The 23,975-nt window shown below is 48.9% G+C and overlaps 1 protein-coding gene across 1 annotated transcript in view; it reads right to left on the reverse strand.

Moving 5' to 3' along the window:
* Nucleotides 1-22,240, reverse strand: part of LOC135223783 (protein catecholamines up-like) — a 66,129-nt gene extending 43,889 nt beyond the window's left edge. The window contains exon 1 of the mRNA XM_064262572.1: nucleotides 21,304-22,240. Coding sequence (XP_064118642.1) covers nucleotides 21,304-22,147 — 844 coding nt within the window. The 5' untranslated portion in view covers nucleotides 22,148-22,240. The remainder of the gene's footprint in view (nucleotides 1-21,303) is intronic.
* Nucleotides 22,241-23,975: the final 1,735 nt, after the last annotated feature.

Genomic DNA, 23,975 nt, shown 5'->3' on the forward strand with positions numbered 1-23,975 from the left:
GACGGCCACCATCTTCCCCAGCCTTCCCAGCACTCATTTGAACAATGTTAGCGTATGTATGTAACGTTTATTGATCTTACTCAAGATTGCAGTCACTCCACATTGCACTTTAAACCCGTTGCTGTTCCTGGTTTCTAAGCGCGCGCGCCATAAACACAATTACGAACAGCAGACGACGAAACATGACAATTTGTCGAAAATTGCATTTTTCCTAACTATACAAACCTGAGGTCCTTTAACAATAGGAAGTAGCTAGCGGCAGCTGGAACAGTCGTAAGCTTCGAACAAGGGTAGTTAACTGCTTGTCCGACAGTCGCGCGGGAGGTAAACAAATCACTTTTGCTTTTGGCCCATGCAAAATACGCAGAGTGAGGGGTGGCATGAGGAGGGACTATATGTAAAGGACCTCAGGTTTGTATAGTTAGGAAAAATGCAATTTTCGACAAATTGTCATTTGTTCCGATACGTAATACAAACCATCGGTCCTTTAACAATAGGAAGACTCACTTCTTGGTGGGAGGAATCTGAGTCTTTTGATGAACAGACTGGTGTTCGTCCATCCCTGGAATGCCTCCCTGGTCGTAAGAGCGAGGGAGGGATCCAAGCCTCTGTCCGATTGATCGGGGTGTGCACCGCAGGATCAATGGTCAGACCTCTGGGCCGAGTACTAAGAGAGAGGCAAGCGTATCTCTTCGTACCAGCTAGCAAGAACTTGTTCCTGTTTGCAAGAGGCAACATAAAGTATGGGTTGTCTCAAGCTGGCATCCACTTCCTCCCCCTTGTTGGAGGAAGTGGTGGATATACGCTCCTATCCCTAGTGAAAGGGGATAGGATGGGGCTCTGTTGAGTAGCTCACCTGCATCTTGTCCTTATCCAGCAGGGTGACGACCGTGTCCCCCTCTAACCCACAGGTAGAGGGGAAGAAAAAGATGGGAAGAGGAGCCAGTCACACTCTCATTCACTCATCCATTCTTATGGTCACACCAGGACTCGATGCTGTTCAGCTTTTTTCCCTGCGGGAGGGTCTTGGGTTTCGCTACACAACGTGTTGAGCAGCCACCACGGGTCCCAAGGAAAAAGATCCAAGGACCTGTGGGCAATATCCCGAAGGTAGAAGGAAGTGCATGTGGTCTGGTTGACCAGACCCCTGCCTTCAGTACCTGCGCCACGGAGAAGTTCTTGCGGACAAGGCAGCATCTCCTTCGCATCGAAGGCGGTGAAGTCCATTAGGGAGGGGATTGTGAACGACTCGAACCAATCGTCAGGGACCGAAGGTTCTGCATCTTCGATAACGAAGTTCGGTACGAAATCGAGCGTCACGGATCCCCATCCCCTGGATGCTTGACTTCGCAGGAGAAGTCATGCAGTTCCTCAGAGGAAAAGAAGGAAATAGTCGCATGACCTATCCCTCTTCTCTACTTCGGTGATGTCCAGTACCCATACTGGTCTGTCCGTTTGCCACGAAGTCTCGCGCATCCTCCTATCCCCATGCAGCGAAGTTCTCGGTAGTGGATAGGGACACCGACACTCCATGGTGGGTGTCAATGGTATGGGTACTGTGACAAGCTATTAAAACGAAGTAATGATTGCTCTGTAACAACCGAACTAAGTCAACAGCGTAGTTCGTAACTGACTCGGGCGCTCTGACAGCTGCCGACTGACTGCGTTCGGTAGGAGGCAAGTTGTCAAAGCATCCGAGTAAGTCACGTGACCTTCGCCTTTAAAGGGTTATGCCGAGACCAAACAAATAATGTATTTGTTTGTCACCAATGCCGGACAGCGAGGTGATGATTCTCTTAAGGCATGTGCCCAACAGGCGAAAGTCAATTGCCTTCTAGAGACCGAGGTCCCTGAAGGTAAAACATCTCATGGTTGTTGAATCTCAGCTAGGAGAAACAACACTATGTACCGTTGAAGACGAAGGTAGATATTGAATGCAACCTACGTCTTCACAGATGAATCGAGAGAAGGATTCTCAAGATTCATAACCTGTGCTTACAAATGACTGAAAACGCTAACCGCTATTTCATTGCTGTCCGGTGAGAAGTCGTAGTTGCAATGAAAAGCGGGGCGTTCTTCAGTAATGAAAACACAGGGGAAAAGCCGCTGAAGAACTGCTTCTCATGGGCTGAACATTTGGAAGTAGAGCTGTCAGGTCGGAGAGTAGGCGATGTCTTCTGACACATCTCGTCATTCGGTTGAACAATGAACAATTGTACACCTACGAATAAGAGATATTTTTGAAGACAAACTCAGATGTCTGCAAAATCATACGCATTATCGCAGTTGCGATGCAGCGGGAGACTTGTACAGACTTCTGTTACCGTGCGGTAAACAGAAAGATGAAAGAGTCCAAAGAGATATCTCTGTTGAAAATTCTCGCAATGTCGAGGCGATGGAATCTAGCGTCACAGCAGTAGATGGTCCTTCATTATTGCGAGAATCCCCGTTAATCAGAGACCTAAGTCCATGATTGTTGGGCAGAGATATGGTTCGGTAGTCAATCAAAGCAGGGCAGAGAGAGCATACATGACCGTGCATATCGGAGGCCCAGCTGATACTGAGCTGCTATCAGCAGTTTCAATACGCAGTAGTTGAGCCTGAGCTCGGGGCGCTTGACTCGTCATCCTGAGTTGCAGGTAATCCATTATTCCACGAAGGAATGCGTTCGGCTAGAACTACCGAGCATAAAAGATATGCTCGAGCAATTATATTTAGGCGAAACGAATTTCGGTAAATATAAAAGTTGAAATGGTGTTGTCGTGACAAACCATAAGTATATAAAATTGAAACTGAAAACTCCTGGGAGGTTGCAGTTCAATTAGAATACTTCTCTTATAAGTCGCAATCCGTAGATTAACTAGGATACGCCTACCCCTCGGACAATTCAACTGCTTAGTAGAATCATGTCGCGAGGTTAATATACGTAGTATATTTGTAGGATTCTGTAACAACGATCTCCATCCTAAATTCTTTCCTTCAAGAAAACAAAATAAGGATTGGAGATCGACCACCTTCGATATCTATCAAAGAGAGTGAAGGAGAAGTCTTCCTCGAAGGAAAGCTTCAATGGTGAACAGAATACTAAGACGATAGTTCAAGCCAAACTGGATATTCCCGTCCGATCTTCTCTAGTCCAGGTTAGTCGCCTACTGTGAGATAGTTTCTTCAGCAGCAGTCTTCTTCCCAATGCTAGAAATTCCAGGAATTCGAGCATAGGCGAGGTTCCCGATTATCGTGTATATCGGGGATTCTCGTCTCGCTCACTTTGGACCGTGGGTCCTCGCGTTAAGTGTTTGGAGATCGTAAAACTCGAACACTGAATGCGTTAGAAATTCCGTAGAATTCTAAGCAGTCTGCGAAACCCCCACCGAATTCGTCAAACGATATCGGCTGGTGGTCCTCTCGATTCCCGTAGAAATCGAGAATGGGGCAGGATTCCTCCTCAACGACCGGGGCTTACGTCAGGTAGGACCCGAAGAAGGTCCCCCCCGGTAGCGCAGTCCCGGACAACGTGGGATCCCTTAATCAGAGAAATCTCTGTAGGATCCCTCCCCTTTCCCTCGTAACCGTAAGGAGAGAGGGAATGGGGGAGGAATTGGATACTCGCTCGCCTTCCCAGTGGAAACTAGCAGTTGGAGAAGCGTAGGACAGCCATCGCCTTGCGGCGATGGCCTCTCAGAGTCTGGGAAAACGTATCGTCAGGGGGGAGAAAACGTTTTCCCGCGGAGGGTTATGAACTCTCACTGTAGGTAAGGGTCTGCCGCCACTGTGAACGTCGTCTGGGTGGGGCTGATCGACACCTGACAGGAGAGAGCCGATACCGTCCTCCGACTCATTCCAGTCCTCGTCGAGGTCGAAACCTCTCAGGAGGACCGAAGGAGTATTCAAATACGGTGTCCGAAGACACGTAGAAAAGCCGCTGTCGCAGTAGAGGAGGTGGAAGTAGCTTGATCGACCGGCCAGAACTGAGAGAGCCTTCTTGTCCGGAGACGAGAGACTCTGGTTCGAGACAGAATCGGCAAGTTCCGATCGCGGCAGACCCACCGTCGGTTTGGGTTCCCTCTCGGGCCCCAAAACGACTCTAGCAGAGACGTGGGCTCTGCTGGTGGGAGCGGCAATCCTTCCGCAAGGTCATTATGCTGACGAATCAGCTTAATGACTTCTGCAAATTCCTCTGTATCTCGGGAAAGTAAACAGTTGCCTGCGGAGTAGGACGTCCAGTCCCTCCAACAAGAACAGATCCCGAGATACTCCTCCTTCAGAAGGAGGAACAGCGGCAGACCCCTGACGGTCGCCTCCAGCTACTTGCGAGTATGTCCTGGTCGGTCCTAGAACCGTGGCCTGGGCCATACGGCGTCATAGCGGATCGCGAGCGGCGCACCTCTCGTGATCACTCATAGGTACCTCGCTCCTCCCGGTGTAGCCCGAGGAGGTTGAAGGTAGCAGGAGAGGCAGCACCTGAACGCTCCCCTCCCCCTAGCTCGCTGGCAGGACCAGCGTGCTTGGAGGGCTGCTGCTGATCGTCCACCCACAGTGGCGATCGAGCAGCAGGCCTAGCCTTGCCGCTCGCCTGGGGCGAGAGGCTCGGCTGAGAACGTCGACGCTGATCTCTAGCGTCAGGCGAGCTGTTGCTGGTTACCGTCTCCGCCCGGTCCGATGGGAGCGGCGTCAGGTGACCTGCTAGGCTCGTTGTCGCGGTGAGACCGGCGAGCGTCCTCTCGGCGCGTCGAGCCGCTGGTACCAGCCGTGGCTGGTACCGACGACCGCGGGGACCCCTTCCTCGCCTCAACCCGTGGCTGGTCAGCGACCGTCACGTCAACCCAAGCAGCCAGCTGGTCGCTGCTGAGATGCGTCCACTGGCCTAGCGAGAGTCGTCTGCACGACACTCGCCAGTCTTCTGCTCCGCGCTTCGGTCTTGGCGGCGAGCGAGCTCGAGTGTCAAGACTTTGGCTGGACGGTCTCTCCCTGCGAGACCGTCCACTCGGTACTTCTCAGCTAAAAAAAAAAAAAAAAAAAAAACGAGAAGCCGAGGCGGATCCTGGTTTAGCGGCAGAACCGCTAGAACCAGGCGAGGAAGTGCCAGCCGAAGCTGGTACTCCTCTGGTCCCCGTCTTCTTCTCCTTGGTAGAAAAAAAAAAGACGGGCCCTGTTCCCGAGGGAGCAGGAGGACCAGCAGAAGAGCTCCCCGAATCGCCGGAGCGAGACGGGCCCTTAGAAGGTCCCGAAGGAGCCTTCTTAGGGGGGAAAACCCGGGTTACCAGCTGGTCGCTGCAAGAGCGGCCGCTGGCCTGGCAAGAGTCACCTGAGCGTCTCTCACCAGCCTTCTGCTCCGTGCCGCGTCTTGGCGCCGAGCGAACTCTGGCGCCGAAACTTGGCTGCACGGTCTCCCGAGGGAGAACATACACTCGGATCTCTCGCGAACGAGAGACCGAGCCGGAACCTGGCGTAGCGCATCGCCGCTAGCACCAGGCGAGGAAGTACCAGAGCTAACCGTAACTCCTCTGGTCTCCCCGTCTATCTCTATTCCTTACGGAAGGGGAGACGGGCCCCGCTCCCGAAGGAGCAGGAGGACCAGCAGAAGGACCACCCCCCGTCCCCACCGGGGGGGGGTGGGACGGGCCCTTAGAAGTTCCCGAAGGAGACTTCTTAGGGGGGAAGGCAGCCTTTTTTTTCCTTCTTCTTCTTCGGCTTATGGGCCTTAGAAGTCGAAGGGGAAGAGGCAGCAGCAGACGATGAAGACGAAGATGACAGCTTCCTCTTCTCCTCTTCCTCGTCAGCTCACGCAGCAGCAGTCGTCAGGTCCTCCATCCAGGCCGGAGCCGGGGCTATTGCCGAAGCAACACGGCCCGACTGCACCTGTCCGGAAGGACCTGGGACTGGGGAAGACACACCAGTGGGCAGGACCAGCATGGACAGGCACAGGAACCAGGAGCGACAGGAACAGCAACCAGCCTCAGAGCGGCAGAGGAACAGCTGCAGCGGTTTAGACCCAGAAGGGCACAGCCAAGCCAACAGCGGGAATAACACCAGCGGCAGGGTACGGAGGCCCCAGCGGAATCGCCTGGTAGAATCATCGGAACCAAGCGAACCTGGTGTCCTGGGGCCGGTCCAAGTGGCCGAGCTGCTGGAACAGCGGAAGTCATGGGGCAGGCAAAACGAGGAACAGCGGCAGCGGTAGACCCAGAATGGGACAGCCAAGCCAACAGCGGGAATCACATCAGGCGGCATGGTACGGCAGGCCCAGCGATCGCCTCGTAGAATCATCGGCAACCAGCGGAACCTGGGTCCTGGCGGCCGGTCCAGGGGCGAGCTGCTGGAACAGCGGAAGTCTGGGGCAGGCAACACGAAGAAAACAGGCGGCGGCGGCAACCCCACCTCGGTACGGCTGCGGCCCTAGTAGCGGCAGACGGCGTCATCGACACAGCATGGGGAGTGTAGACCAGAGGGTGGGGGGGGAGCAGCATAAGCGGCCCGTGGTAGTATTGGAGACCGCCCCAGACTCGCTAGACGCTGCAGCAGCCCGTGGATGCTAGGCACGCCTGCCGCCGCGGTGGTCCATACCTGTCCAAGGTCGTCTCCCACGGATGTAGCACCTGCGGTAACATAGATAGATTAGTAAGAGGGGTTCCCTCACGCACGGGGGGGAAGACATGCCCACCCCGAACGCAAGGAAGACCCCAAATACAAAATACAACGAAGAAGCTGAGCGGGGGGCAGGAAGGAAGACGAAGAATCGGATACCCAAGGGAGTTCGCGTGGGAGAGCTTTCCGACGACTTCCTGGCAGAACCTTCGCTTCCCCTACCCCCGCACAGCAGTGAAAAGTAATATGAAAATGAAACAGAATACTGCCCTTGCGATTCACTTCATAGAACTTAAAAAAAAAGAAAAGATCAATTCCCGGGTAAGAACGGAAACTTGATCCAATAATATGATGCTATCATATATATGAAAATGAAACAGAATACTGCACTTGCGATTTCATTTTCACATAAAAAATCGTAAGGATCAATTCCCGGGTAAGAACGAAAAATTGATCCAAATTAAATTTCATGCAAATAAATAAATGAAAATGAAAAGAATATTGCAATTGCGAATCCACTTTCATTGCATTCTATTATACAAAATTAAAAGGCTCGTGCCGAGCGCAATCACACTCTCGGTAACGAACGCACAGGGCAAAAATATAATGAAAATGAGTACTTACATTTTTCAATTACACACTTTCGCCCAAAATACATGACTCTCAGCGAGCGCGCCCGCCCTCTGGCACCGAGACATAATTCAAGGGTTCAATTCATGAAAAGAGAGGAAATCGCCGCATCTACGGCGATAACTCCATGTTGGTTCATAATTAAGTAATGAAAATGAAAACAGTGTACTTACAGTTTCATTTTCAAGTCAAACAAACCATTAGTAGAAAACACAATATAAACAAAGCATACGACGATGAAGCGGGCAGAGAGCGATGACGAACACGTCCTTCACACCGCGGCCGAAAGCAAAAGTGATTTGTTTACCTCCCAGTCGCGCGGCGCGCGACTGTCGGACAAGCAGTTAACTACCGTTCTCCCCTTGTTCGAAGCTTACGACCGTTCCAGCTGCCGCTAGCTACTTCCTATTGTTAAAGGACCGATGGTTTGTATTACGTATCGGAACAACTGTTTACTTTACTCGTTATTTAGTTTAAATTTACTTTGTTATTTAAAAATTTTGATTTAATTCATGTATATTATCCCTTTTTTGCAACCAAATTACCCCGAAAAATTACAGATATTTCTAAAGTAGATAAAATCAAATGTTTCTAACGTTTTCGTACATCTGGCTGCCGAAAACCATAGAGGAACGAATACGGAAAAGTGCATAGAGGAACGACTACGTTTTTTTTTTTTTTGCTTTTTTGTTTTGCTGGCACTTTTCAATGATTTCAGTCTCTTTATTAGTATTTTGAATTTCTTTAATAATCGTATGCCAGAAATAAATGTAACCTTTAATGTTTGCATGCTAAGAATGGCAAAATCATCATTGCCACATTAGTGGAGGCTTCACACATACGCCGTTCCATTATTATAAACTGTTTCCATGAATTCTAGTTGTCATAGTAATGCAATAATGATAAAATTGCTTTAATATTTATGTATATATACTTCCAATACATAGCCTAATTCACCAATTTCAACGTTTGTGTGTAGTCTTATACCCAGTTTGGAGGGTCAACACATACCGAATGGCAAGAGAGAGAGAGAGAGAGAGAGAGAGAGAGAGAGAGAGAGAGAGAGAGAGAGAGAGAGAGGCGGAGGAACGAAGAAGAAAAGGATGATGGCGGTGGGGAAGGGGGGGGGGGGGGGAGAGGGTAGGTGGAGCTTTATACCGCGTGTTCGTATCCATTTCTGCATAATGGAGTTTTTGTCTCTGGTACAAGGACAAGTGTCGTTATTCTTTACGATTAGTGATTCACGATACCCTTATAATTACGGCACTGGGTGTAATGCACTATAGCAAATCTCGTTCTGTTACGAGTGTTCGTTACAGAAATAGGTATTGCCCAAAAACATGCTTGCACTGTCTCTGAAACCCATAGTAGAACATGCTGCTTAGTTGTCAATCAATTTTATAACCAGTATTTTTTACAAGCTAGCTATTGAATAAATTTGTATTTTTCTCAGTCAAAACATATGCCCCTCAATGCTAACTTTCCTCTTTTAACGACTTTCTGGTCATTGCAAATTCGGCCCCATAATTTCTTATGGTGCGAAAACAGACAGAGGCCCATGGACCGAAAACGATTGCGTCACACTACGGCGATAATCCAGCAGTAAAACATCTTCATATATCCAAATGTAAATAATAAAGATATATAGGCGCATTACGATTATAACAATTACATGTATAGCTGATAACAATCTGCATGAATAACTGGTAAACTGTTCTGCAATGACAGTTGAGTATAGCAATTATTTACAATAGGTCAAGATGTCGTGACGTCATAATACAGAACTTAAAAGAACGTTCTAATTCAGAAAAATAATTACTTAAATTTGAGTCAGAGTCGAGTTACTTTTTCAATAACAAATATTTTCAAATTAATCATCATAAATATGTAAAATATGACAATTTGTCCAAAATTGCATTTTTCCTAACTATACAAACCTGAGGTCCTTTTACAATAGGAAGATACTAGCGGCAGCTGGATAGGTCGTAAGCTTTCGAACAAGGGGTTCGGTAGTTAACTGCTTGTCCGACAGGCGCGCGCGCGCGACTGGGAGGTAAAACAAATCACTTTTGCTTTGGCCCAAGCAAAAAACTGCAGAGAGAGGGGGTGGCATGAGTTGGGGCTATGTGTTAAAAGGACCTCAGGTTTGTATAGTTAGGAAAAAATGCAATTTTTGGACAAATTGTCATTTGTTCCGCACGGCATACAAACCTTCGTCCTTTTACAATAGGAAGACTCACTTTCTTGGTGGGTGGAATCTGAGTCTTTTGTGAACAGACTGGTGTTCGCCCTACCTTGGAAGCCTCCCTGGTCGTAAGAGCGAGGAGGGATCCAAGCCTACTGTCCGATTGATCGGGGTGTGCACCGCAGGATCAATGTCAGACCTCTGGACCGAGTACTAAGAGAGGGGCATGCGCATCTCTTAGTACCAGCAATGCAAGAACTTGTTCCTGTACAGGAGCAAATATAAAGTCATGGGTTTGACTCTTGTAGGCATCCACTTCCCCCCCTTGTAGAAGGAAGTGGTGGATATTCTGCTCCTATCCCTAGTGAAAGGGATAGGATGGGGCTCTGTCATATAGCTCACCTGCATCTCGTCCTCATCCAGCGTAGTGACGACCATGGCCCTCTGCCCACAGGTAGAGGGGAAGGAAAAGATGGGAAGAGGAGAGCCAGTCACTCACTCACTCACACATCCATCCACACAGTCACACCAGGACTCGATGCTGTTCAGCCTGCGAGGGTCTGGGTTAGCTACACAACTTGTTGAGCAGCCACCACGGGTCCCAAGGAAAAGGTATCCAAGGACCTGTGGGCAATATCCCGAAGGTAGAAGGACGTAAAGGTAGTCTGGTTAGACCAGACCCCTGCCTTCAGACCTGCGCCACGGAGAAGTTCTTGCGAAACGCCAACGAGGGGCCAATACTTCTGACTTCGTGAGCTCTCGGACGGACGTACGGATGTCGTCACTACCATCAGCCTCATACGCCCTCCTGATGACCTCACGCAGCCAGAATGAAAGAGTGTTCTTGGATACTTCTTTCTTGGTGACCCGGTGCTAACGAAGAGGCGTCGACACTCAGGCCTGAGGTGACGAGTTCTCTTCAGATAGCGCCGTAGCGCCTCACAGGACAAAGCAGCATCTCATCCGCATCATTATCGGTGAAGTCCAATAGGGAGGAATCGTGAATGACCTCGAACCTGTCATCAGGGACTGACGGTTTCTGATCTTCGCAACGAAGTTCGGGACGAAATCGAGCGTCACGGATCCCCATCCCCTGGAGTGTAGTACATCATAGGAAAGACCATGAAGTTCCCCTACTCTCTTCGCCGATGCCAGGCCAGCAAGAAGAGGGTCTTGAGGGTCAGATCCCTGTCTGACGACTCTCGGAGTGGCTCGAACGTGTTCGAGTCAGACTCCTAAGGACGAGAGTCACGTCCCACGCAGGGGCCTGAGTTCCCTGGGTGGGCAAGACCTCTCGAAGCTCCTCATCAGCAAGGAGATCTCGAACGAGTTCGAGATGTCCAACCCCCTCAGTTTCAGGACGAGCGCCAAGGCGGCTCTGTATCCTTTAACTGTGGGGACTGATAGGAGCTTCTCTCGGCGAAGAAACACGAGGAAATCCGCTACTGCTGAAGAGTGGCTCTGAGAGGAGATAGACCCCGTCTACGACACCAACCACAGAAGACGGCCCACTTCCCCTGGTACACAGCTGCGAGGACTGACGGACGTTTCCAGCCATCTCTGTTGCTGCGCTACGAGAAAAGCCTCTCGTTTCGCAAGAGATGGTGGATAACAGCCAGCCGTGAAGACGTAGGGACTGGACTGCTCGGTGGTACCGCTCGACGTGTGGCTGGGCGAGAAGGTTGTGCCAATGGGGAATCTCTCTCGGTTCTCCTGCGAGAAGAGCCAGCAGGTCCGGATACCAAATGGCCTGTGGCCATTTGGGAGCCACCAGGATCATCCTGAGATTCGGGGTGACCAGCGCTCGACTGATCACCTTGCGAATCAGGCTGAACGGGGGAAAAGGCATAGGCGAAGAGGTTGTCCCACGGGTGTTGAAGAGCGTCCTCTGCAGCTGCCCATGGGTCCGGCCGGCACGGCCGAGAAGAACAACCTGGAGCTTCCTGTTGTGCCGGGTGGCGAAACAGATCCACGACTGGTCGCCCCCACAGGTCGAAGAGCCTTTCCGCCACGTCCTGTGTAGAGACCATTCGGTCCCTATCACCTGCATCCCGACGGCCTCTGAGCGTGTCTGCTACTACATTCCTCTTCCCTGGAATGTAGCGTGCCGACAGCTCTATTGAGTGTGCCTGAGCCCACTCGTGCACCTGCCGAGTCAACTGGTACAACGGGAGGGACACTAGGCCCCCTGTTTGTTGACGTAAGCCACCACCGTGGTGTTTGTCGCACATCAACACCACTGAGTGTCCCATCAAGCGGTCCTGAAACTCTTGGAGAGCGAGGAACGCTGCCTTGAGTTCCAGTACATTGATGTGAAGGTGCTTGTCGTTCTCGTCCCACACTCCTGAAGTCAGCAACTCCTCCAGGTGTGCGCCCCATCCCTCGGTCGATGCGTCTGAGACAGCTGCATGTCCGGGGGGGGAGTGCGCAGAGGCACTCCTCTTAAGAGGTTCCTGTCGTCGAGCCACCAGGCTAGGTCCTGCCTCAACCTCCTGTGTCAGTGACACTGGAAAGCTTGGGGGATCCGTCGCCTGTGACCAACTCCTCCTTTAGTCTCCACTGAAGAGACCGCAGGTGAAGACGCCCGTGAGGGGACTAACTTCTCGAGTGACGACAGGTGTCCGATCACGACTTGCCATCGCTGAGCTACCTGTTCCTGCCGAGACAGGAACTGGTTGGCTGCCTCCCTGAATCTGCTGATCCGCGAGTCTGCGGGGAAGACTCGCCCTGCTACCGTGTCGATCAGCATACCCAGGTACTTCATCCTCTGCTTGGGCTCGAGATCGGACTTCTCGAAGTTCACAACGATCCCCAGATCGCGACAGAACTCGAGCAGCCGATCCCTGTCCTGTAGCAACTGCGAGCGGGAGCTCGCCAGGACTAACCAATCGTCGAGATACCTCATCAGACGTATCCCGTGCGAATGGGCCCAAGCAGACACCAGAGTGAACACTCGCGTGAACACCTGTGGGGCGGTTGAGAGACCGAAGCACAGTGCCCTGAATGGTACACCGTCCCGTCGAGGATGAAGCGGAGGTACTTTCTCGGAGGACGATGAATGGGTATTTGGAAATACGCATCCTTCAAGTCCACTGAAAGCATGAAATCGTTCTCCCTGATGGAGTCGAGCACTGAGCGTGCCGTCTCCATCGTGAACCGGGTCTGGCGAACAAACCGGTTCAGGGGAGAGAGATCTATCACGGGCGCCAGCCTCCCGTAGACTTTTCCACCAGGAGAGTCGACTTGTAAAAGCCCGGTGACTGATCCGTGACGATCTCCACAGCTCTTCTTGCTCAGCATGGTCTTGATCTCCTGTCTGAGTGCTACGTCCTTCGGTGTTACCCGGGGACGTACGACGCTGTTTGGACGGGTTGGAGGTGAGGGGTGGCCGAGATTCGAAGGGTAATAGATATCCCTCCCGAAGGACATCTACAATCCAGGTCTCGGCGCCGTAGCGCTGCCAAGTTGCCCAATGGCTGGCCAGGCACCCCCCCACTTCCGGCAGCAGGTGAGGGGGAACGCCGTCCCTAGCGTTTCCCCCCTTTCTTCGACTTCTTCCCAGAGCCTCCACGGATGAGGAGGGCTGGGAGGAGGGCTGGTTACGGCCCCCCCCTTGCTAGAAGTCGAAGAAGACAGAGTCATTTCCTCGGGGCTTCGACGCAGCAACCGTCTTAGCAGCCGAGGAAGCGCTAGCCGAGCTCTTAGACTTGGCCCGCAGTCCGAGGCTGCCCAGAAGCCTTCGAGACTGCCTGCGTGAACCAGACGGTCACTGTCATCAGTGCGCCGTCTGTCCACCGCCCCAGCGTCCACCATCTCTCCTGGGAAGAGAGACGTGGAACTCCGTAAAGGTCCGTTTCGAAGTCCCAATGCCGCTTCACGCCCGGCCGCCCTGGACACCCGAGTAAGGACAGCGTCCCTTCGTCGGAGAACCAGGTTGGCCCACAGGTTCACCGTCTGGTGGGCAAGGAAGAGATGGCTCTTCCACCGACTGGCAAAGTCTCCTGAAGGCCGAGTCATCTTCGGGAGAAATTCCCCCGGAGTTGTTGGACTGCGACCTTAGATACTGTGAGGGACCACAGATCTAGCCAGGAGACGGCCTGGAAAGCTGCCATGGCGTAGATTCCAGGCCTAGTGCCTCTTGCTGCGAGAACCACAGGTTCTCGAACAGGAGCTGTTGCAGAGACACACCCGGAGTCAGCCTCGCTAACTCCGGGTTCACCTGTTTGGGCGGCATCGGATCTTCAGATGGCACGTAAAAACCGCCGCTGTCGTAGCAGAGGAGGTTGGAAGTAGCTTGCTAGACCTGCCAGACTTCAGCGAACCGTCTGTCAGAGACAAGCGATTCAACTGGTCCAGCACTGAGTCAGCCAGCTCTGACCGCGGCAAACCCACCGTCGGTCTGGGTTCCCTCTTCGGCGGGCCCCAGAACGACTCGAGCCGGGACGTGGGCTCGGATGGTGGGAGCGGCGATCCTTCCCCGAGGTCGTTGTGCTGACCGAATCAGCGCAATAACCTCGGCAAAGTTCCTCTGGATCTCTGGAGTGACTGCATCCTGTGGAGTCGGACCGTCCAGTCCCTCAAACAGGAGCACCTCCCGAGACCCTCCTCCCTCAAGGAGAGGAGCAGCGACAGCCCCATCGGTCTCCTCCAACCACCTGTGCGTAAGACCTGGCTGGTCCGAGAACCGAGCCTGGTACGTACGACGACGTGGCGGGATCCTGAAGGGCGCACCCTTCACGATCACTCCTCAATACCTCGCCCCTCCCGGTGTAACCCGAGGAGGTTGAAGGTATGGGAGAGGCAGACCTGACGCTCTCTCCTCGCTCACTGGCAGAACCAGCGGGCTTGGGAGGACTGCAGGCGATCGTCAACCCGCGGTGGCGATCGAGCTGCAGACCTAGTCGAGCCGTCTCGCTGTGGAGAACGGCTGGACCGAGAACAGCGGCCCCGGTCTCGTGTGTCAGAGGAGCTGGTGCTGGTTGCCGTACCCGATCGCTCTCTGTGAGAGCGACGGTCAGGCGACCGGCGAGCTCCACTGTCACGGTGAGACCGGTGCGTGTCCTCACGGTGCGTCAGTTCGCTGGTACCAGCCGTGGCTGGTGCCGGCGAACGGGGGGACCTCTTCCCAGCCTCAGCCCGTGGCCGGTCATGGACCGTCACGTCCGCCCGGGTAGCCAGCTGCTCGCCGCGAGAGCGAGAGCTGGTCTGGTGAGAGTCGCGTGAGCGGCTGTCACCAGTCTTCCGCTCCGTGCCGTGAACCTGACGCTGAGCGGACTCAGAGGTCTGGTTCCTGGCTGCACGGTCGCTGGTAGGCGACCGTACACTCGGTACCTCTCGCGAACGAGCGGCCGAGCCGGATCCTGCTGCTGTGGCCGAACCACTGACAGCAGGTGAGGAAGTGCCGGTGTTAGCCGGCACCCCTCTGGTCCCCGTAGTCTTCTTCCTTGCGGGAGGGAGAAGAGACGGGTCCTGCTCCCGAAGGAGCAGGGCGGACCAGCGGAAGAACCCCCCGTCTCACCAGAGCGAGACGGGCCCTTAGAAGCTCCCGAAGGAGACTTCTTAGGGGGGGGGAGGACGACTTCTTCTTCTTAGGCGGGGGAGCCTTAGAAGAAGGGATAAGAGGCGGCAGACGACGACGACGAAGAAGACGATGAAGACGACGACGACCACCTCCTCCTCTTCTTCTTCTTCTTCGTCAACCTCCTCAGGACCGACGTCAGGTCTGTCATCCAGGACGGAGCCGGGGCTGCTGTTGCCGAAGCAACAGGGCCCGGACGTACCTGTCCGAACAGACCAGCATCGGGAGCAGCGGCGCCAGGAACAGGAACAACATCAGCAGGTGCGAGCATCACAGGAACGGCAGCAGAGACGGCAGGATCAGGAACAGGAACAGCAGCGGTGGTCACGGCAGGTACGGCAGACTGAGAGGGTGGTACAGCTGGTCGAACCAACGGCACAGACGTCATCGGTAACCGGTTGGTGGGAGGTCCAGGGTCGAGCTCTTCGGGCACATGAAGTCCCGTCGCGGCAGCACGGCAAACTGGAAACCCAGGTGGCGGCATCACACTCCCCCGAGTTACGGCGACTGGCCCCTGCACCGAGTGTTGTGGGTGTTACAGAGACCGCGTGCTGGGTGTACACCAGGTGAGGAGGTGACGCGTAGCCAGGTGTTGTCAGGGTCGTGGTGGTTGTTGTGACCGTAGCATGCGTAACCGCCACTGGAGCCACGAGATGATAGAGCAAGCCCCTGGACACTCGGCACGCCCTGCAGTCCCAACGATGCCCCACCCACACTGTCCGAGGTCATCCTTCACGGTCAACCGCACCATGAGGAGGGGCAAAAAAGTCGGGTGATTAGGAGGATCCTCTACCCGCTCGCCGCGAGAAGACGAGCGGACTAGAGGACGCCAGACCAATACCAAACTCTACGTCCAGGGGGTAATCTAGGGTCCCTAGCGCCCTTCCACCCACTTCGACAACATCGGGATAAGGAGGAAGGAACACCTAGGACAACCCCCCCCACCCCCCCCGAAGGGGAAGGCAGCGAGACGTGGAAGTTGAGCGGCGGCAGGAAAGAAGACGAAGTGTCCGTCACCAAAGGAGTCGCGGGAGAGCTTTCCGACGACTCCTTTGCAGGCCTTCGCTTCTTCCTGCCCTCATACAATGTCCACTGCGCCTCCGACCAGTCAATACAACACATCACAGGGCTCGGCCCGGGTGCATTCGCGCCCCCGGCCCCAAGAGCACACAAAACATGAGGGTCAATCTCGGGGAATGATCTGAACTTCCCGCATTTGCGCCCTTCGGTACCCGGGCAAAGTCTCCTTGGGGTAGCGAGGGCGAGGAGATTCCATCATAATTCAATTGCAGCGTAATTAATATGATAAGAGAGAATAACTGTACTTACAAGCTCTTTCATACACAATTACAAACAAACTAGAAGCAAAACGACGAGCAGCGGGGCAGAGACGAACACACACGTCCATCCACTGTGAGGCCGAAAGCAAAAGTGATTTGTTTACCTCCCAGTCGCGCGCGCGCGCCGTGCGGACAAGCAGTTAACTACCGAACCCTGTTCGAAAGCTTACGACCTATCCAGCTGCCGCTAGTATCTTCCTATTGTAAAAAAAAGGGACCGAAGGTTTTGTATGCCGCGTCGGAACAAATTGATGTTTTACTACTTATTTAAAAATTAGCTAAGAGCACGCTTCTCGTCATCTTCTACCAAAAACAGCTGTTTACTCCTGGCTTGTTTGTGGTGAGAAATCGTGTTTCGATTGTTGTGATAAAAGTGCTCCAGCGTCTGTGGGTACAAGTGGTGTGCGGATTTATCACAGGAAATGGAAAGTTTGTTGACACAAGCGACTCCGTAAACATCGAGATGGCGTCAATCTTCGAAACATTTTTAGTTGTAAGTAAAATTTCTAAAGCGTTTTGGTGAGATTTCCACTGCCGTGGGCGCCATTTTCAGTACCCTCTGTTTAAATCTTAAAATTTGGCCTTAATTTCTAACTTTGGAGAAAATACTATTTCGAAAGGAGAGTAGAGGTCTTTAGCTCCGTTTTTCACCAACAAGAAGTCGCGACTGATGCCCTCTCCGGTGTCAGGACGCGTTATAGGGTAAAACATCAAAGCAGGCCACGCAGGCCAGAAAATTTTTACCCATCAGTGCAACCACCCTCCGAAAAAGTACATTATAACGCGTCCTGACACCCGAGATGGGCACAGTCGCGACTTGTGTTGGTGAGAAAACCGGAGGAGCTAAAGACCTCTACTCTCCTTTCGAAGTAAGTATTTTCCCCCAAGTTATAAATTAAGGCCAATTTTGTTTTAGATTTAAACAGATTTAAACAGAGGGTACTGAAAATGGCGCCCACGGCAGTGGAAATCTCACCCAAAAACGAGTTCAACATTTTTACTTACAACTCGAGGTATTTAGAAGATTGACGCCATTCTCGATGTTTTACGGAGTAGCTTGTGTCAATAAACTAACCATTTCCTGTGATAAATCCGCACACCACTTGTACCCACAGACGCTGGAGCACTTTTATCACAACAATCGAAACACGATTTCTCATCAACAAACAAGCCAGGCGTAAACAGCTGTTGGGGTAGAAGATGACGAGAAGCGTGCTCTTGGCTAATTTTTAAATAAGTAGTAAAACATCAATATTTTACATATTTATGATGATTAATTTGAAAATGTTCGTTATTGAAAAAGTAACTCGACTCTGACCTCAAATTTAAGTAATTATTTTTCTGAATTAGAACGTTCTTTCAAGTTCTGTATTATGACGTCACGACATCTTGACTTTCGTACCTATTGTAAATAATTGCTATACTCAACTGTCATGCAGAACAGTTTACCAGTTATCATGCAGATTGTTATCAGCTATACATGTAATTGTTATAATCGTAATGCGCATATATATCTTTATTATTACTTTTTGGATATATGAAGATGTTTTACTGCTGGGATTATCGCCGTAGTGTGACGCAATCGTTTTCGGTCCATGGGCCTCTTGTCTGTTTTCGCACCATAAGAAATTATGGGGCCGAATTTGCAATGACCAGAAAGTCGTTAAAGAGGAAAGTTAGCATTGAGGGGCATATGTTTTTGACTGAGAAAAATACAAATTTATTCAATAGCTTGCTTGTAAAAAACACTTGGTACAAAAAACTTGATTGACAACTAAGCAGCATGTCTACTATGGGTTTTCAGAGACAGTGCAAGCACGTTTTTGTTTTTGGGCAATACCTATTACTGTAACGAACACTCTTAACAGAACGAGATTTTGCTATAGTGCATTACACCCAGTGCCGTAATTTATAAGGGTATCGTGAATCACTAATCGTAAAGAATAACGACACTTGTCCTTGTACCAAGAGACAAAAACTCCATTATGCAGAAATGGATACGAACACGCGTATAAAGCTCCACCTACCCTCTCCCCAACCCCCCCAAGACTCCACCGCCATCCCTTTCTTCTTCGTTCCTCCGCCTTCCTTTCCTTCTCTCTCTCTCTCTCTCTCTCTCTCTCTCTCTCTCTCTGTTGCCATTCGGTATGTGTTGACCCTCCAAACTGGGTATAAGACTACACACAAAACTTGAAATTGGTGAAATTAGGCTATGTATTGGAAAGTATATATACATAAATATTAAAGCAATTATCATTATTGCATTACTATGACAACTAGAATTCATGGAAACAGTTTATAACCTGTTAAGCGTCACCCACGTAATAATACGTTTACCGCGATCTACTCGGTAGGCGCCTTCAACGGGATATTACGTTCAAGACTTTAACTGTGCTTGTCAAGCCGTCAGCCCCGTAATAATACGTTTACTCGTATAGAAAGTGTAGGAACATCATTTGGTAACACTCTCAGCACATGGGAAAACTTATTTCCAGCCTGGCAACTCTTTCTGGTGGTCGCTTATGCTAGAAAACTGCCTGTCCCTGTTGGTTTTCTTTCAATACGTTCTTGGGCGTTTATCGAGACAAATTGGATTTCGCGTCTTTCACAATGAATGTCCCAAAGAGGAGGCATATTTCTTTAGGTGAGATCAATCAAATACTAGATGAGGAGTGTGATATTGATAACCTATTTGATGATGAGAGCTCTAGTTCTGAATCCTCCAGTGATGATACAAACTTTTCTTCCAATTGCGGGGGTGAAGATGACTTTTCTTTGCCGAGTGGACTGGACTCCGAGAGAGAGAGAGAGAGAGAGAGAGAGAGAGAGAGAGAGAGAATTTCCTACAGTTAATTACAGTATGAATAACAAGCATAAAAATCAATATTAACTTTGAAAAAAACTATCATCAGTGCTATGATCGTGATTACAAAAAAAACGGTGACGGTACGTTAGCAGCGAGCTCACAGGGGCGCGGACGCTTAAAAACAGGATAATGGAACGGCGTATGTGTGAAAAGCCTCCACTAATGTGCAACGATGATTTTGCCATTCTTAGCATGCAAACATTAAAGGTTACATTTATTTCTGGCATACGATTATTTAAGAAATTCAAAATACTAATAAAGACTGAAATCAATGAAAAGTGCTAGCAAAAAACAAAAAAGCAAAAACAAAAAAAAAAAAAAAAAACGTAGTCGTTCCTCTATGCACTTTTCCGTATTCGTTCCTCTATGGTTTTCGGCAGCCAGATGTACGAAAACGTTAGAAACATTTGATTTTATCTACGTTAGAAATATCTGTAATTTTTCGGGGTAATTTGGTTGCAAAAAAAAAAAAGGGATAATATACATGAATTAAATCAAAATTTTTAATAACTAATGTAAATTTAAACTAAATAACGAGTAAAGTAAACAGTTTAGGGAATAAAAACTTTGCAGTTTCGTCGTCTGTCGTCGTCTGCTATTTGTAATTGTGTTTATGGCGCGCGCGCTTAGAAACCAGGAACAGCAACGGGGTTTAAAGTGCAATGTGGAGTGAACTGAGACCAAAATGTGTATAATAACAATCAAATAAGCACTGTGGAGTTTTCAGTTGTGATGGCAGTAAGGATAAAAACCGCCTCCGATTACAAGGTAAGAATGAATTCAGTTCAACATAACCCCGGGAATACAAGTTTCATACTTTCACTAATATAGGCAACAAAATGTTGTTTTATTGTGCTGATTACAACTGCAATCTTGAGTAAGATCAAACGTTACATTACATACGCTAACATTGTTCAAATGAGTGCTGGGAAGGCTGGGGAAAGATGGTGTCCGTCACTGATGAGAAACCGTCCATGAAAAACGTAGCCGCCATTAGTGGATTTCAAAAACTGCCTTGAAAACATATTTTCGAAGAGATCACATGCTTATTTTAGTTCGTATGGGGCTTTTCATATATCACAATATGTTGACGAAACTTCAGTCTTTTAAAGGGTATGCTTAGAGTTGCAATTGTATTCATGTTTCACCAATTAAATATCGAGTGAATAAGGACCCCGTCTACCGTGATGAGGGTGGCCTGTACTGATGTTTCCCCTAATGTTTTTTCTTTTTCAGAGGGTGGCTAGCGTTGATTGTAGGTGGCCTGCTTGGCCTGCTGTGATATTCTACCCTACTTCCATTACATAGGCTAATTTCACTAATTTCCACGTTTTGTGTAAGTCTTATACCAGTTTGGAGGTCAACACACAGCAATTGGCAACAGTATATAAATACATCAGTCAATAGGCAGGTAACAACCGACTGAATCGTTAGATATAGGCTATCCAACAATGTAAACTATTATTAGATAGATATTGGAAAAATCATAGAAAATAACTTAAAGCTGAAGCAACTTTCAGAGAGTGAGAAGGGAAGGTGAAGGAAGGATGAAGGGTTTTTGTCTCTTGGTACAAGGACAAGTGTCGTTATTCTTTACGATTTACGATTAGTGATTCACGACACCCTTATAAATTACGGCACTGGCAAGGGACCATTTTACGATTGTTGTGATGAAAGTGCCCCAGCGTCTATGGGTAAAAGTGGTATGCGCATTTAGCACAGGAAATGGGAAGGTTGACACAAGCGACTCCGCAAACATCAAGATGGCGTAAATCTTCTAAAGCTTTTTAATCGCAAGTAAAAATTTCGAAAGCGTTTTGGTATTGTGGTCCTACATTGGCCACCCTTTTCATTACCCTCTGTTTAAATCATAAAATATGGCCTTAATTTCTAACTTTGGAGAAAATACTTACTTCGAAAGGAGAGTAGAGGTCTTTAGCTCCTTCTCTCACCAACAACAACACGTGACTGACTACCATCTCCGGTGTCAGGACACGTTAAAAGTACTTTTTCGGAGGGTGGCCAGCCGTGATAGTCAGCGAGTTGACCAGTCCACGCGGTGTTTTACCCTAGCCTACTGTGCCTACACCTAACCACAATCACACACACACACTCTTACCTGAACCATCTGTTGCTGAAACCTCCAAGGTTTTTTCATCTTTTTGGACCCCATTCTGGTCTTTACCTTCAGACTCATCTTCCTCCTTTTCCTCGGATTTATTTTCTTCCTTCGATTTTGTCTCGTCTTCTGTTGCTACTGGGACAACATGCGAGTGGGAGTGAGAGTGGCCCCCTTTGAAGACACGAACAACTTTTTCCACAACGAGGAATGCAATAATACCGCCAAGAACAGCCAGGCCAATCGTCATGTCATGACCGTGCCCTCCTCCATTGCCTTCATCATGAGAATGAGAATGAGAATGAGAATGAGAATGGGAATGGGAATGACTACCTCCTTCCTTGAGAGCCTCCTGTGCCATTAAGGCATGAGGGATGAGGTGCAAGAAAGCATCTCCCAACAAGCCTCCGGACGCGAAAGCCAGGAGGATCTTAAGGTAGGGCTGGTGTTCGACGCTGTTCCTGACGGGGATACAGAAGAGGATCAAGTAGGGCGCGATACTGATGGCCAAGGTGGCCACTATGGCTTCGAACCAGACGCTTGACTTGGGGGCACTGCCACCCGTTTTTTCTGCTTCATGATGATGTTCATGGTGATGATGATGGTCGGCCTCTTCGTCCTTTTCTACGTAAGGGTCGTTGGCCTGTTTGCTCCATTTAAAAGCCGGGGGTTCTTCGTGCATGCCATGATCGTGGCTGTGACCGTGATGTTCGTGGCTGTGCCCGTGATGGTCATGGCTATGCCCGTGCCCGCATGCCAACGGAAGTGACAGCAATATGCACACTACAAACACAAACGGTATAACCACATTAGTTATGAAACGCGTTATAGAATTGGTCGCCATCTGTGATTGTTTAGGTTGAACTCCCGACGAAGGGCCGCAACTTCTTCTGCTGGGCTGCCACGTCGGCGTAAATGACAGCCATAACAATCATTTTGCAGCCTATCAGAGGGCTGTTCTCTACTTAAAGGGTTTCTCAATATTATTTTACTCTGTATATACGTTTGTGCTGTTTCTCACTGAAATACAAAGGCGACGTAAATTTTATGCAGATTATCTGCATTTTGTTTATTTTATGTTGATAAATAAACATAATTCAAGTGTTCTGATGGTATTCCAATATTAGGTTTACGCTAGCCATTTGGGATCATAACTTTTTAGAATGATAAAAGCGTCTGGTATCGCAATGAACAATCCAAACCAAGCAAAACTGTCTAACTTTCTTGTTAAAGAAGCAGGGTAACAGGCACATCATGGTTCCGAAGATTTGCCTTCTTTTAATGATTATCTCTGTGATAGTTTCACAGACCACTGGGTTTGTTCGTGTTAGCACAATGTAAGTTTTTCATTTTTAATTTCAGATGCAGCATTGACAGGAAAACTAAAGATATTTGTTATTAAGTTTTTACGGAATTAACATGATTGATTTAAGTAAAATCCATTCCTGTAAGCCCTTTTAATTAAAGCCCTCGATAGGAGAAATCAAATAAAATTGTCTCAATATCACCAGTAAACCGGCAATATAACCGTGTCATTCTATTTACGTGGAAAGTCCGCTAAAAACCAATAATACTTTCACGGTTTCAAATAGTTTATAGCTGAAACTTGATATTCAGCCACTCCTAGGGACAAAAATAAAAAAAGATCAGCTTTGTACTTGCAGACTGAGCACTAGCTGAGTTGGTGTTAACTGCAAAGATATTGTAACCATCACCATATCTTAGTTGGGATACGAGTTACCCAATACACATGTGGTATAGGTAACACTAAATAGAAGCTGTATATATCTCTGAGGTGGCTTTTCATCACAGGTGTTCATCTCTCTTGGAAGTGATCAACAGGTGATTGCGTCTCAGTTACAGATTTAATCTAAATCGTTGAGTGGGTGTATCTGCATTTCCATTCGATATGTGATAAATTACTACTTCCCTTTTGAGCACCAAGAGGTATTTTAAAAAATTTGTGAATCAAATTTGCGCTCTCTCTCTCTCTCTCTCTCTCTCTCTGAAAAAAAACATTCACAGACACACACACACACACACACACACACACACACACACACACATATATATATATATATATATATATATATATATATATATATATATACGAATATATATATATATATATATATATATATATACGTATATATATATATATATATATATATATATATATATATATATATATATATCATTAGCATTCAATAAATGTTATTTAATAAATAGTACTATAGTTCAATGGATACTGTCGATCACTGTGAAAGAAATGGTAACTGAAGAAAACGCACCATGGTTTATGATGACACGATTAAAGTAAATAAAAAAAAAAAACTAGCACTAGGTGGTTAAACATGAAAATGCTGGTATTGACAGCTGTTTTGAATAGACTGTGACACTATGTAGTTCGCCTAATAAAATGTGAAGATCGTCATTATCTACACTGAAGGGCCTCCATTAAATTCCAATTACCCCTGTCTTCATCTTGCAGATGACCAATACCCCTCTGCAGTTACTTGAGGAAACAATAACTTTCGCAATACAGGTTGATTAGGTTTCATAAGCGCAGTAAGTATAAACGATGGAGGAAGAAAGGAAATAGTAAAAATTGTCATATGAAAAAAATGTTCTAAAATATAGTGAAATGTGTATTTTCTTAATTAAAGCAAACC

Source organism: Macrobrachium nipponense, chromosome 10, assembly GCF_015104395.2.
Source record: "Macrobrachium nipponense isolate FS-2020 chromosome 10, ASM1510439v2, whole genome shotgun sequence".
Lineage (NCBI taxonomy): Eukaryota > Metazoa > Arthropoda > Malacostraca > Decapoda > Palaemonidae > Macrobrachium > Macrobrachium nipponense.